This window comes from Psittacula echo (genome assembly GCF_963264785.1).
Source record: "Psittacula echo genome assembly, chromosome: 1".
In the NCBI taxonomy this organism is placed as follows: Eukaryota; Metazoa; Chordata; class Aves; order Psittaciformes; family Psittacidae; genus Psittacula; species Psittacula echo.
Genome location: NC_137735.1, coordinates 29,676,886 through 29,691,178, shown reverse-complemented (window position 1 = coordinate 29,691,178; position 14,293 = coordinate 29,676,886). Strand labels below are relative to the sequence as shown.

General features: G+C 42.3%; 1 protein-coding gene across 2 annotated transcripts in view; it reads left to right on the top strand.

Moving 5' to 3' along the window:
• LNX1 (ligand of numb-protein X 1) overlaps positions 1 to 14,293 on the top strand; it is a gene marked incomplete at its 5' end in the record, with an annotated part of 66,053 nt that overhangs the window by 36,820 nt on the left and 14,940 nt on the right. For both annotated transcript variants that reach the window (XM_080615187.1, XM_080615188.1), the window contains 3 exons: positions 5,752 to 5,954; positions 8,669 to 9,040; positions 13,882 to 14,019. In XM_080615187.1, the coding sequence (XP_080471313.1) occupies positions 5,752 to 5,954; positions 8,669 to 9,040; positions 13,882 to 14,019 (713 nt within the window). The remainder of the gene's footprint in view (positions 1 to 5,751; positions 5,955 to 8,668; positions 9,041 to 13,881; positions 14,020 to 14,293) is intronic.

Genomic DNA, 14,293 nt, shown 5'->3' with positions numbered 1-14,293 from the left:
CTCGAATGTCACTGTTTAATCTGTTTTGACTATATTTTGGTCAAAGGAGCTCTGAGAACAAAACCATACTGTATACCTGTGTATTGGCTGTCAGCATCAGCAGTACTGATGTCAAATTAGCTATTTGCCCACTGAAGAGTATGCAGGTGCACTTAATCTGAGGCACCTTTAATCTGAAGTTGTTGAAATGTCTGTTGGGCCAATTCTCGGCTGCAGTGTGACTGTGAGGGTCCATGACAAAATAACCATTCCTGATGTGGGATTAAAAAATTATTCAAATACTCCTGATTCTGCTTAACTTGAAGTTGAATGCAGTACTGGTTCTGTAAAGCTGAAAAATATGATGTATAATGGCAAATGTACTTCTGTTATCATTACAGTGGAGAAATTGTTACAGTCTAATGCTATTGTATGCCTGGAGTTGGTAGCAGTCCTGCACTGTGAAGAGTACTTCATGATTTCCATTTAGACCCTATGTTTTGATTGTTTAAACAATGTCATATGCACTCATTTTGAATTTAAATGATTCAGGCTTTCTTTGTTCCTCTGTTTAAAAATTTTGGTGACATTTTCAGCAGAGAACTGGACAATGTCCAAAATGAAGAAAATGTTAGAAGAGAACGAAAAGTGCAAACACTGATGAGAAAGTGTTTTGGTGAAGGAGGTGCTAAGATTTTCTCATTTTAATAATTTGGTAATTTTTGTAAATAACCCATGCAAAGTATTTGCCTATAGTGCAGCACCCAAGCTGGAGCTATCTACCTGAGCGTTATCTCTGTAATAACACTTAGAACTAGAAATAGCATTCCACATCTGAAGTAGAAGTTAGGAGAGTTTAAAAGAGATGGTTTCATTCTGAGACGTGAGGGAAGGTGACAGAGACATCCTTCCGGCAGTGATGCATTTAAGATGTAATATCTTCTGACTGGTTCTACTAGTGTAAATGACCTTGACAATCTACTTAAATGATAGAATATCTTCGAGCAAAGACTGCTCCAGCATTGCTATGCTTGTTTATATCACAGTGGTCTTAGTTTGGCATCACGCTCTAAATTTGCTTCCAAGAAAGACTAGAGAGATACATACTCTTTGCCCAAACCAATCTACAAATACAAGTTATAAACTAGCTGAAGCTCGAGGAGGAAAGAATTTGAGAATGCAATTGCAAAACTCTCTGTTTTACAGTAAAAGGGAGCTGTGCTACTGGTTTTCAATAGCGTTCATCAGTTCCATTCTGCAGTCAGGCCATTGTAAAAGAAATTGAATTTGTGATTGCTTGAGGATGTCAGATATTGTTCAAAGTCGAATTCATGGTGGGTGCAGTTCTACCATCTGTTACTGCTTTGCAGCAGTCAAGGCCAAGGCAGCCCTGGCAGGCACTGGCAGGACCATAGAACAGACTCTTCTGTTGTATGGGTGTATCTCACTCCTACTGTTCAGTCTTGTTGTATTTCCATATATTTGTATGTATATATGTATAACAGATAAATACTTCAATGTCTGGGAAAGGTACATAAAGGAAAAGAAAGTAAGTGACATACAGATGGCTCTAGGTATCAACCATTTCATGGCCTTAAGGTTCTCTGTATGCAGGAAAGAAAGTGGCTTATCAAGCCCCAGGACAAGACAGCAGAGCCCAACCAAATTGTGCCTCAGGAAGCTGCACCCTGCAGATCCTGTGCAGTTCCTGTTTTCCTCAGATTTAATTCAGTTGCAGTTCCAATTTCCCAAAACAGCTGTTGGAAATCTTTCAGGACTGGTTCAAAGCACTCTGCTCCAGGATGATGAGCCAGGCAATTTCCAGAAGAGAAAAGATTCGCTCTGTAGCATTTCCTCCATGGCAGACTGATAAACTTTGTCTGCTGTAGATAAGATAGCCACAACTTTTTTGAGACACATTCAACTTTTTAGTTGTTCTGGGACTCCTTTGGTGAGATGAATGTCCAGAACCCAGAAGAGACATTAGAGCTGGCATTGTCCCCTGCATCGGGCAGCATCCCTGCAGAATTAATGGAAGGCATTAAATCAAAATGATGGCAAACCACTGGGAGAAGGAAATGCTAAATGAAAATCAGTGGGGAAGGAAGACTTGCAGAACAAAGTCACAAACACAAAACTTTTCCAAGAATAGGTTACACAAGGTCCATTTAAATTCTGGTGACCAGGTGCTGGGAAGCATGAGTATGTCCCTGCAGATGGCTTTATTTGGGTCTGGCACCTCACATCAGTCAGACCGTCTGATCTAAATAAGGACCTGCAATATGAGACGCCAAGTTTTGTTTATAGTGACCTTTGATTAATCTGGACTCAAGAGTCATAGCAAACATTACACAGTGCTTTGTCACATTGGATACTGGGAATGAAGGCAGAAGTTATCCTGATGGCAGCAATGTCAGAAAAAGCATGGTGCACAGAGAAATCAGCTGAAACCTGAGCACTGAAGGAACACTAAGTGTTATAAACTGTGGGAATAAAATATTAAGCATACTTAACATTTTGTATTACAATCTCATGGACACTATACTAATGAGAGATCAGTGTCCTACATCATACCAGACATGCAGAGTTTACTGTGTAAAGCTGATCTCTCCAATGTTACTTGTTACTGTAATGGGATGTGTGAAAATAGCAATAAAATTGCACACTAATATAAAGAAAATATTGCTTGAGGAAAAAGCACACACAATCTTTCTGAATGCAGATGACATTTTATTATATTGACAGATTCAGAATGCTCCATACAACCCCCGGTGACAAAACCACAACACTCTGTGGAAATACCTGCAAGAATCACCAAAAACAAGACAGAAAGTTTACTTCTTTCTAGATTCAGCAGCTCTTCGATATTTAAGGACTGGAAATATAAAATGGTAAAGAAAGGTATGCAATACTCCTGGGTTTTCCTGCTCTGGAAAACCTGATCAAAGAGAATGGAGAATTCTAATTAAAAATATAAGGGAAATGGGTCTGTGCAAACTGATGCTCCAGCCTCACAACAGGCTGTGTATATGGGAATGGTTACAGGTCTTCAACCCAGTTGGAGTCCCTTAAATTCGGCTGCTGTACGCAACCATTCACTGTATGCAACCAGGTGCCAAAACAGGGTCTTCCTTTTCTGGGTATGGTATATACCTCAGAAAAATTCAAGTTAAAAACACTGATTTCCAGACATGGCTTCATCTTGAAATAGGTGTGGTAGGTTTTGATTAATCCACACAATATATGCAGACTGGTGAAAAAGTGATTGTGAATTTTCTTACTAAAAAATATATGTATTTATGTATTTTATACCTTTAGTTTGTCAAACTTACTATTAGTTTATCAAAATAGACATTGGCCTTTCACTTATGACAGTTTAGATTGTTGGTAATAGAAATGTCCATGCATGTTTCTGAGATGAAACAAGAGGCAAGTCTTTGATGAAGAGAACAGAAATTAAGGGATCAAGGAGTTGTTTTTGGTTGCTTCGCCCATCTGAGGAGAAAATGGTATAATTTATTAATTATATTTACTGTTAGGGTGGTGAGGCACTGGATTGGGCTGCCCAGGGAAGTTGCGAATGCCCCATCCCTGGCGGTGTTCAGGACCAGGTTTGACAGAGCCTTGGGTGGCATGGTTTAGCGTGAGGTGTCCCTGTCCATGGCAGGGAGGTTGGAACTTGGTGATCCTAAGGTTCTTTCCAAACCTAACTATTCTATGTTTCTATGAGCCTATATTTGATAAAGAAATCAAATGAAGACAAGAGGTGAAGCAGTACATCTGCTAACTATGCAGAGAAAACTTAGTGACTTCCAGGCTGGCAAGAAATATATCTTGGGAAGATTTGTTTTGTTGTAGACTGCACACTTTCAGAAGAAATTAAGGATTAAAAAATCTTCTAAATGAATCTGCATATAGTCATATTGAAAGTCATCCAAGTGCCACTGCAAGACTTAATGAACCAGTTAAAGCATTGTTCAAGATGCAAGGAAACTTCTGTAAAGATCTTGTTCACTGGCACATTGCTCTGATTTTGCCCTGGGATAATTACAGACTAACGTAACACGAGCGTGTTCAGTCCGCAGTTCTCCATGGTGAAGAAATATGACTGGGTAATTCCTTTAGAAAATTTTTCAGAATGAGATATGGGAGAATGGGTGTTTGAGTCAAAAAGCACAGTTTGTTATAACATGAGGTGAATCATGCAATGGGAAATTGAATTATTTCTGCTATAGGACTGCTTTGGTAGTACTTAAAATATAAAAATATACAGAGATATTTACTTATGTTATTTCTGTGCAGATTAGATCTAGGGATCCAGGTTATCATTTGCAATTTTACATAGAAATATCCTTATAGCCACATTGAGAGTGTAAAACATACATACTTACTCTGCTGTAAAGATCAGGCCTCTGGTGATATCTGAGGAGTACTTGTATCGTCTGACTTTAAGCACCCCACTGAGATGCCAGAGTTAATTGCCTCTTTCTTCTAATGTAGTGAAGAGAGTTCAGCATGTCCAGGGGTAATTTAGCGGTGAAGTGGGTATCGCTCCCTTTGGGTGCCCATGTGCTATAAAGGAAGAGAGAAAAAGTAGATCTTAAAATAACGCATTTAGCTTAAAGGCCTGGATCTAGATGGAGTGAATCCACACTTCAGGCTAGAGAGAACTGCGCAAGTTACAAGTTGGGCAAATAGTGTTCAGATAATAGGGAAGTACGGGGAAAATAGAGGACCTTCCATTCCTGAGACACTGAAGTTGTGTGCAAAACTGAAGTAAACTCATATTAGCATAGAAACTGCTACTAGGAGTATAAACTACACGCATACTTGGATATTAGGTTGATGAAGGCTGTATAGATAACCAGATAGACTTTTATTGCCTGTCCACTCTGTGTAAAACCACAAAGTCGAAGTCTGTGCTACCGGTAGGTGCTTTTTACAGACATGGAGGAAGACAGCTCCCCGCCCCGAGGAACATATAATCAAAGAAGTGGTAAGGAATGCAACACAGTGTTTCTTAATACCTTTTTCCTGTTCTTTCTTTCTTCTTTCTCTCTTCCCAGAGGTTTTGGTGTCTTGCTGGTTTGTTGTCCACTAAATCTGTAGTAGAAAATATTTCTTTTCTCTAGGATACTGCTCTGTTAATTTTCATGTAACACTTCACCACTATTCAGTAACAGTCACTGTGCTTTCATTTCTAAAATAGGTACTGAAAAAATATTAGCACTTAATATTTTTGACTTGCAGGTTTTTCATATGAGTGCTGGATTGGACCCTCACACTAAAAATTCAAAAGCTTTTTTTCACTTAGGGGGAAACTGCCGTGTGCTTTGGTTTACCTGAGAAACTTCAATCTTTCTATTAGCTGAAGGTAAAAAAAATGCTTCCGTGGATGTCACGAGTCAATCTCCCAGTCCTCAGCACCAAAAATGGTCTCTGGTGACTAAAAATGTATTTTGTTCTCTTAAAATATTAGCACACGTAACTCTTTTTAAGTACATTTCATTTGCCTGGAGTACATCAAAGATTTAAGGCTGTGTTTGGAGGAGGTAAGAGGGGGAGAAGGAAGTTTGAATGTGTTAATTAAAAGAAGATCCCTTCAAGTCCACTCAGCAAGTACATGTATCTTTTCCTCCTCACTTAGTATAAGCCACATCCATGCATACAACCTAGTTTGGATAACTGGCAGGTGCCTGAAGTTGTGCAGTGCATGTTTTAACAAACCAAAGCTGTGATGGCAAATAAATACCTTGCTATGTGCATTTCCAGGTTTTCCCAGGTTGTATCACCTGATTCCAGACGGGGAAATTACCTGCATTAAGATCAACCGTACCAATCCCCATGAAAACCTGGCCATTAGGATTGTGGGAGGCAGTGAGACTCCTTTGGTTCACATTATTATACAGCATATTTATCGAGATGGGGTAATTGCCAGAGATGGAAGATTGCTGCCTGGAGACATGATACTAAAGGTACAGTACTGTGGAAGTACAAGAATAAGATGGTGTAAATCAATCCTGAGATGAGATTTGCAATGTTGCTTGTTTGTGTAGGTAGAATAATGCATGTAGAAAGATGTTCAGCACCTCTGCATGCTGTGATGATTTCATTCATTTCAACAGGTTTTGAGGCTCATAGATTTGTTTGGTTTTCCCATTCACTGCCAGGTCTCTCAGATTTCTAACCAAACATGGTAGCTCCAAAGTGCAATGTAGCACAATAGACTGCTGGCATTTCTGACCCACTGGTGCAAAAGATCTTTTCTGAAAGCAGAAGCTGGGCTTTTTGCCCAGTTTGTTTCTACTGAACTGTGGGCTTAACTCATAGTTAGTGAGGTTTCCATTGCCTTACATCCCACTTACACCAGGATAGGTGACAGGGGCCTGATCAGAGTTAAGTTATTTCAGCCTCCTCTGTATGATGTGTTGAGCACTGCAGTGTGAAACACTGCCAGCTCTATTTTGAGGGTGTAGCTCCACCAGCAGCCACAGGTGAAATCTCTAAGATGAAACTTGAGCAGCATTCAGGCATTAGCTGTTGGATGCTACTTCTGCTCCTCTTTCTGTAGAAATGCATAGCAGGTGAACAAAGAATTAGGCTAGATGGTTAAAGATCTTGTATCTTATGAGTGACTGCTTCAGCAGTAGCTTCTGAATGGGAGCTGCACTCTCAGCTGCCCCAGTGACTTGAAGCTCTGCAAGGATGCAAAATTATATTAACTTCAGTCCTTAGAAGAAAAGATTGATAACAGAAAATACTAGTTCCTTTTCTTGCTTTGATCATGTGTAGTTGGAATGCACAGGTATATTACATTGCAAACCAGAGGTACAGCTGCAGCTCATTTAGATATACCCCAAGCAGCTTAAATCAGCTAGCTCAAATTTTGGTGACAGTGTGGCCAGAGACTGCAAAGAGCTCAGCATCGGTTTTCCAAATTACAGGTGAACACTTGGGCATGGCTCATGAATAGACTGGTGCTGGTACCAAGGCTAACCTATGTGGCATTAGCTGGGGTAAGGCTGCAGGAGCTGGAAGTGGGGTGGACTGCAAGGTCTGGCGTCCATATCTCAGGGTCATCTTCCAGGTGGGACTCTGGATGCCCGTCTTTCTGCCTGCTCTGGCATGCCTGGCTGGTAGGGTTAATGAGTAGTTCTCCCAGCCCTACTGACTTCTACAACATATTCCATGTATGTAATTATTGAGGATACCATCCTTTGAAGTTCAGAGCACCACCTGTAAGCCACCATGCTTTCCTAGCTTTTGCTGACCGCAGTGGCAGCTGAGGGCAGCTGGGGGACATCAGGGTTGTGACATGCATTCTGTTTTATGTCTGACAGGCCATGGCCAAAGGGATTTTTGAGGATCATGATGTGGGCATACTTTGCTCTGGCACTGTTTAAACATACCTCAGAATAGTGTTCCGGGGGTAGCCGGATGGATGAGTGTCACCCAGTCATGTGTTCTGGGGAGGCTTTTTGTCCTGGCGTCAGCACAGAGCGGCACAGTTAATGGCATCACTCAGCCAAAACTGTTCCCGCAGGGCACATCCAAACTGCAGTGGGAAGCTGTGGTTGCAGCATGGAGGGGCTTGGCAAAGCTCTCCCTGGCTGTGACTGGCTGCCCAGAGATTTACGAAGGATTCCTAGCAATTCCAGTCCCATGCAGCTGCAGGTCATGCTATTTGCAGTACCCAAGCTGGTAACTTAAAGGTGGTTGAGCTGTGTCTCTAGGGCTGCAGTCTCCCCATCAGACTGCAGCAGGGACAGCCCCGTCATGCCCACACGAGCAGTCTGCAAAAGCAAACACCAGCTGAATGCTTTTGTCCATGCTGGGGAACATTTCTGTTGCACTTTGGAGAGGTTTGTTAATATTTAAGTGGTTCAACCTGTGCAATGTAAAACTACATGGAAATAACTTGTCTGATTAGGGTTTTCCAGCCAGCAATGAATGACAACCTTGCAAATGGTTTTCATTTAGCAGTGATAAAGCGCAATGCCTAGTCGCTCTTACGCACATGGGCATGACAGGATTGACTGGAAGCTCTTTCTTTAAATCTTTCTTTTCCCCACCCAAATTAAAGAAGTTGCAGTTATGCAGTTTTACTGCCATGAGAGATAAATCTTATTAGAAAACAATAAGAAACATAAAAAACCCAATTCTCTGGTGTGGTAAATCAGCATAATTGCTAGTAAATATGCAGGGCATTTAAACTTCTTCTTGAGGATCTTTTAATAATTTTAATTAGAGATTCGTTAGCTGAGAACATTTTTTACTGTACCTAGAGCAGCTGGGAGATAATGAGGAAGAGAAACAGCAGGAAAGTGGTGGGAGTGAAAGGAAAGGCTGGCGAGGCTATTTGAAATCAGAAGCTAGTGGAATAAAACTAAGATATATGGAAGGATATTGGAGCTTGGGAAGGAGCAATAATAAAGCTGAAAAATAACATGTATGTCTGGAGACTATCAGGAAGAAACGGGAAAAAAACAGGCAGAAAGCGTCTGTACAGCGCGTCCTTTCCTTGGGGGGAAGAGTGTTCTGCACCACAAACTTGGCCTCCTGCGTGACACAGTTTGAAATAGCACACGTCACTTTGTATGAAGACATCTGTGTAAATAGAGCTGCCTTCTCCAGTGCCAATTCAAATTAGACGGTCTTTCTGCTGATGATTTACGCTTCTGTCTTCCAGGTGAATGGCATGGACATCAAAAATGTGCCTCACAACTATGCCCTGTCAATCCTGAAGCAACCCTGCCATGTGCTTCGACTGACGGTGCTCCGAGAGCAGAGGTACCGGTGCCGAAACAGTGGACTTTCCCTTGATGCTCACTGCAATAGGGATGACAGTTTCCATGTTGTGCTAAACAAAAGCAGTCCGGATGAGCAGCTGGGAATAAAGCTGGTCCGCAGGGCCGATGAGCCAGGGGTATTTATTTTCAACTTGCTGGAAGGCGGCGTGGCTGCCCGTGATGGACACCTTCAGGAGAATGACAGGGTGCTGGCCATCAATGGGCACGACCTCCGGTACGGCAGTCCAGAGAGCGCAGCCCAGCTGATACAGGTTTGTCACCACCGCCTTGACCCCAGTTTCTGAACTTTGCAGGAACCCAGCAATGTGATTTGTTCTGTCCACTGCAGAGGAGGGGCCAAACTTGATATGTGTGTATTTGCGGGAGGAAAGGAGATGTGTCAAGCTCAGATGGGAATTTAAACCTCTAAAAGCTCCTTGGTTTCACTTGTAGGTACTAGGGTGAATATGGGCATGGAGTCTTTCAGTGATGCCTGTTACCATCAGGCTTTGTAATGCACAGATCAAACTTCCATGCATTCTGTGCATTACCAAAGAGTGATTGCATCTGCCAAAAGACAGGCCAGCCTGCACCTTGGAAGCTCTGGGTCAAGCTGGGTCCTCGCTCCTCCAGCTCAGAAGGAGCCACAGTGATTCCTGGTGCAACCCTGGAGCAAACCAGAGCGGCCTAAGGCTATGGACAGCATGTTTCAGGATAAACATCCTCCCAGGCTCCCAGGCTCGGTGATTTGTCATGAGTGTGTTTCATGACTGAAGGTACTCCATATCTTGTAGATATTCCTTACCGAAATGCAGCATATGGAAATCCAGATGTTTTGGAAAAAATGGATCTGTAGCTTTCATATATGTTTATTTAGACTCGCATGGAGAACTAAAGCGGTTCCTCTGCAATGCACTAAACAGTTTTACCACGAAACTGTCAGAAAAAAAGCCCTGGGCCTTTCTCAGCTACAAAATCAGTCAGCTTCTGCCTAATTTCCCCTCCAGAAACATGGCCATTTTTCTTCCTTTACATCCTACGTTTTTAGAAAACTTCAACATAAAAACCAAAGCCAAGAATCTTTTGTTGCTTTTGTCTTATATTTATAGCAGTTATTATACTTGTGCAGTTTTACGTTGCATTTGGAAGCATGCAGAATGTTCACGTATTGGAGAATTTCGTACGTCTCCATAACAAGATGTCAAAAAAACAGGCTGGCTGCTTCCCTGTTTTGACAGGTATAATCAGGGTAACATGAGTCAGACTGAAAGAAGCATTAGAATTCATGCATTTGTGGAAAGGATTCTTCCTTTAGCATAGGTTCATAGTTGGCTGTAGCCAGCTTTTATTGGGAAGTTTATAGCTTAGGTAAAGAGAACGGCGTCCCTTTGCGTAATGCCAGTTGTTGAAATTCGGATCCAGCATCTTTCTGGATTACTTTTGTGTCTCACTAACTGGGAGCAGAAGGCAGCAGGGCAGGGAGGTTTAAATTCTCCAGGGGGAATAAGTCTGGAATGAAAACCTTTTTAAAAAGTTTGTATTCTTGGAACAGTTCTTTATGGCTACAAAACAAGGCAACAATGCTTCATAAGCAAAAAACACATGCAAGCTAGAGATAAAATGGAAAAAATTACTAACGAGACCATTCACACACAAGGGTTCAAAAGCACAACTAAAGCTCTTATTGGGTTCCAAGGAGTGGATGTTATTTATAATTATGCTTGAAATGCACACCAGTCCCTAGGAATTTAAACAACATGCCCATCAAAGGAGAGACTTAAGTTTCTAAACAGCCCGGATTACATTGCATTGATGTGAGCTCCATGAATCACATTTGTCTAATGCAAAATTCCTGGAACCTGTGTCTTTTTTGTCATGTTTTTTCATCAATTATCATTTGCCTTTCCTGTTTCCATGTTATGCCATTATGCTGAAGCCACAAGTGGTTTGCATTTGCTTCTTACACGAAGGGATGTTTTACTGTGTTCTCTGATTTCTCAACAGTATTCTGTCTGCTGTCAGTCACAGCACACTAAGGTCTTCAAATTAGTTGTCGTGGAAGTTTCAAATACACTATTGGCTTCTTTGAAAATGGAACTAAGATTCAGTGAAAGGTTGTGGTGGCAGCTTGTTAGGACAAGCACGGACGGGAGAACATCAGATTTCTGTACAATCTGATTACTTTTGACTTCTAAATAATGAATAATTGAGATGAGCCTGATTCTCCAGGCCGTTAGCAATTATATATTAACATATGCGAAGCAGTTGTTAATCAGTGGATTAGGTGTCTGACTGTTTATAAGCTTAGTCACAAGAACTGGAATGAAGAAAACGTGTAAGTCCTAATTAGGAACGTGCACACATTGTAACACTTGGGAGTTTGTTGCTTCCCATTTGTCGCATCATCTTTAGTCATGGCCTTCTGTCAGATGTGGCACTTTTAATCTAAATAACGTGACATTCCACATCTGTTTTCCATGAGAGTGACAAGAAGAGGAACAAGGTAACAGATCAGTGGGCGCTCATGTGAGCACATCAAGCTGAGCTGCAAGGGTTGAGACAGACTTTACTGCCCCCAGATGTTCGCCCTCCTCCCTCCCTCTTTTCCTCACCACAGTTCAGAGCAGCTGTGACAGACACACGTCTCCATCATGACAACCACTGCCAGCAGAAAGCAGGTTGTGATGCTGAGCACATCCATGCTCCATCATCCCCGCAAGAGATAGGGCAGCTTCTGCTGACAGCAGCACTGCTGCCTTTCTTTAGGATGCAGTTGCTTGCCTACAAATGATCAGAAGTTGCCACCATGTCTCTGTCTCCCTGCTTGGTTTGCTTTGGCTGTAACACAAATTTTGCTGCTGGTAGATTGTTTCAGTTATTGGTTGTATTCAGTCTCAAAGCTAACCTCATTTCTTTAATTCTTGCTGCAGCATAATATCCAGAGAAGGAATTGTGGGAAAAACAAATACTATGAGGGAGGGGGGGAGGGAGGGAGGGAGGGAGGGAGGGAGGGAGGGAGGGAGGGATCAGAATGAAGCAGTCATTAATATTCTGATCAGTAGATGTGTTAATGGGGTTTATCTGGAAGTACGTAAATACTAAAGCTGATCTTGTTGTTTGGGTAACTTCTTAAAGCACTCTGGACTTCTGAGAAATTACTCAACCTGACTGACCTGGAGACAAATGCGACATTGCAGTGGAGACTCTTGTTGAACTTTTGCTAGTCATTCTAAGGGAATTAATCACATTTACAACCTTTCTCTAAATAACCAACTTTGAGTGTAACCATGTGGCAGCAGATGAGTTTTAAACAGAAGTTGCGTAAGCTGAAGTTGTTTGTTTTAGAGAAAACTGGATTTTTTTGTGAGGCCATGTGCCCTTAGGAGGTTTAGTCTTGTATTGTCCAGTTCCATCTCAATCATATTACACACTAGGGACCAGGGCAGTTTCCTTTATTCCAAGACACAGCATTCTGCTTTTGGGTACCAGTTGAGCCTGTAGTCCAGCAATTAATATTCCATAAAAACAGACATGGTAAAAATACCTAGAAAGTTATTTTGAAATACGTGTGTATGCACCAAATGATGTATAATGGATCTGTGGAGATTCAAGTTCCTGGTGAAAAAACTGGGATTCCCCAAGATACTGGGCAAGTAACAAAGAAGTGCACATTTTTCACTGAGATACCACCTTCCTTGGGGATAGCACAGCCTGAACATGCAGATTTCAAGCTTGAAGATGGAGGTTTAGGAGGGGTAGGTTGCTTTTTGTTTTTAACTACAGTGACATTTTTCAAACGCACTTTTTAACTGCCAGCCGCCACTGCTGAACCCAGGTCCAGAAAAGACAAACCAAACTATAAAAACCAAACCCCAGGGGCCTCCTCTGGCTTCTGTTAACTGTCTGCGGGAGATTTGATTTCAATAGCGCAACTGGATCTGGGTATGGTTTCCAGCTGCTTGTTCAACTCCAGCTTTCTTTGGAGCTTCTCCCCTGCACACCAACAACTGGCTCTGGAGGTCTGATGCCCTGGGGAGTGTGGTACCAACAAGCATCACTGCTGCAGCTCCAGGGCTGCTCACAGGGGCTCCACATCAGATACAGAGCAGCTCATCAGTAGTAACCTGTGAGCAGGCAGGCAGGAGATCCCCTCCTGCCTGCCAGAGCATCAGGGTCTTTAGCCTGGACAGGAGATCGAAGGATTAATATTTTATCTTCTGAGAATGCTTCTATAGCATTGAGGTTATTTCTGCACTTCAGTTCAGTATGTTGCTTTAAATTAATTGTTTAAAAATTCACCTGTCACAGAGTTAATAACACAAATATCAGGAACACACAGAAAACCTTAAAAATATCAAAAAACCATAACTCAGTAGAAGCTTTGTAGCATCCCTCAGGCACATAAGTATTATGACTGTACTGTGCAAAAAGGCCCAGAACCATTTTGAGCTTATTTTGGGTTAAGTGTTTTTGCAACTTCTGTTCCTAGAGTGAGAGTTTGGGCTAATTTGCCATCCTAAACTCCACTACACTGTGTGCTTGCTTGTGTCCTCCCTCTTTCTCTGTGCTCTCGTACAGTAGGATTTTACTTCTCAAAATGGTTGCATAAACCTTTCTTTAAGCTGCCTTACATTGATCAGGCTTGTTGCATGCAGGTGTACCCAGTTACATATTTTATTCCCTATTTCCACCAGCCAAGGCTTGAACACCTCCCTCATTACAGGGTTAATGTAATGAGAGGGCTTTTTCAGAGCTCTGGTTGTCCATCTCTCGTCTGTGGCAGGCACGTTGCTGTTCTGCAGTGGTGTACAAAGGTGGGTGTAAGTTGATTAACACTCACTGTGGTGGATCACTGCTTCCAGCCAAATTTGGGATGGATAAGAAGGGTTTTTCAGAGTTAACACCGAGTTTTCAATAGAACTAGTAAGTAGCTGGCAGTAAATTTTGATGGTCTTTATTGACCTGAACTGATGCTTTATGTCATTGCAACCACATCAGTGGGAAATCCAAACTATGCTTAAACAGGACCTGTGTCTTGTGAGCCCTCTGGGGTTGACGTGCAGGGGTTTATTGCACTGGGGTGGTGGGATTCATGCTGTACCTTTTCCTGCAGGCCAGCGAGAAGCAGGTTCACTTCATCGTGTCGCGGCAGACCAGGCAGCAGCCCCCTGACATCCTGCAGGAGACAGGCTGGAGTTACAGCAGTAGCAGCCCGCAGCCCTGTCCCACCAAGAGAAACAACCCCAGCAAGGTGAGGACATGAGCACATGTGTGGTTGCTCTGACATCCATGGGACAGGGGACTGGGAGGACAGGGAGAGTTCTGGTGTCTTGGGTGTTACCTCTGGTTTCTGTCACTGGAAGAAGCATGTCTTATTTTGCAATGGAAACATAAAAGCTGTGCTACTCATTATTCATACACTGCTTCTGCCCTGACCCTTCCTGGAATAGGGAAGGAAAGAGAAGGTGAATGGCAGTGAAGAGGACCAATGTGCACACAGCATCTTGGCCATGGTCATGGATCTG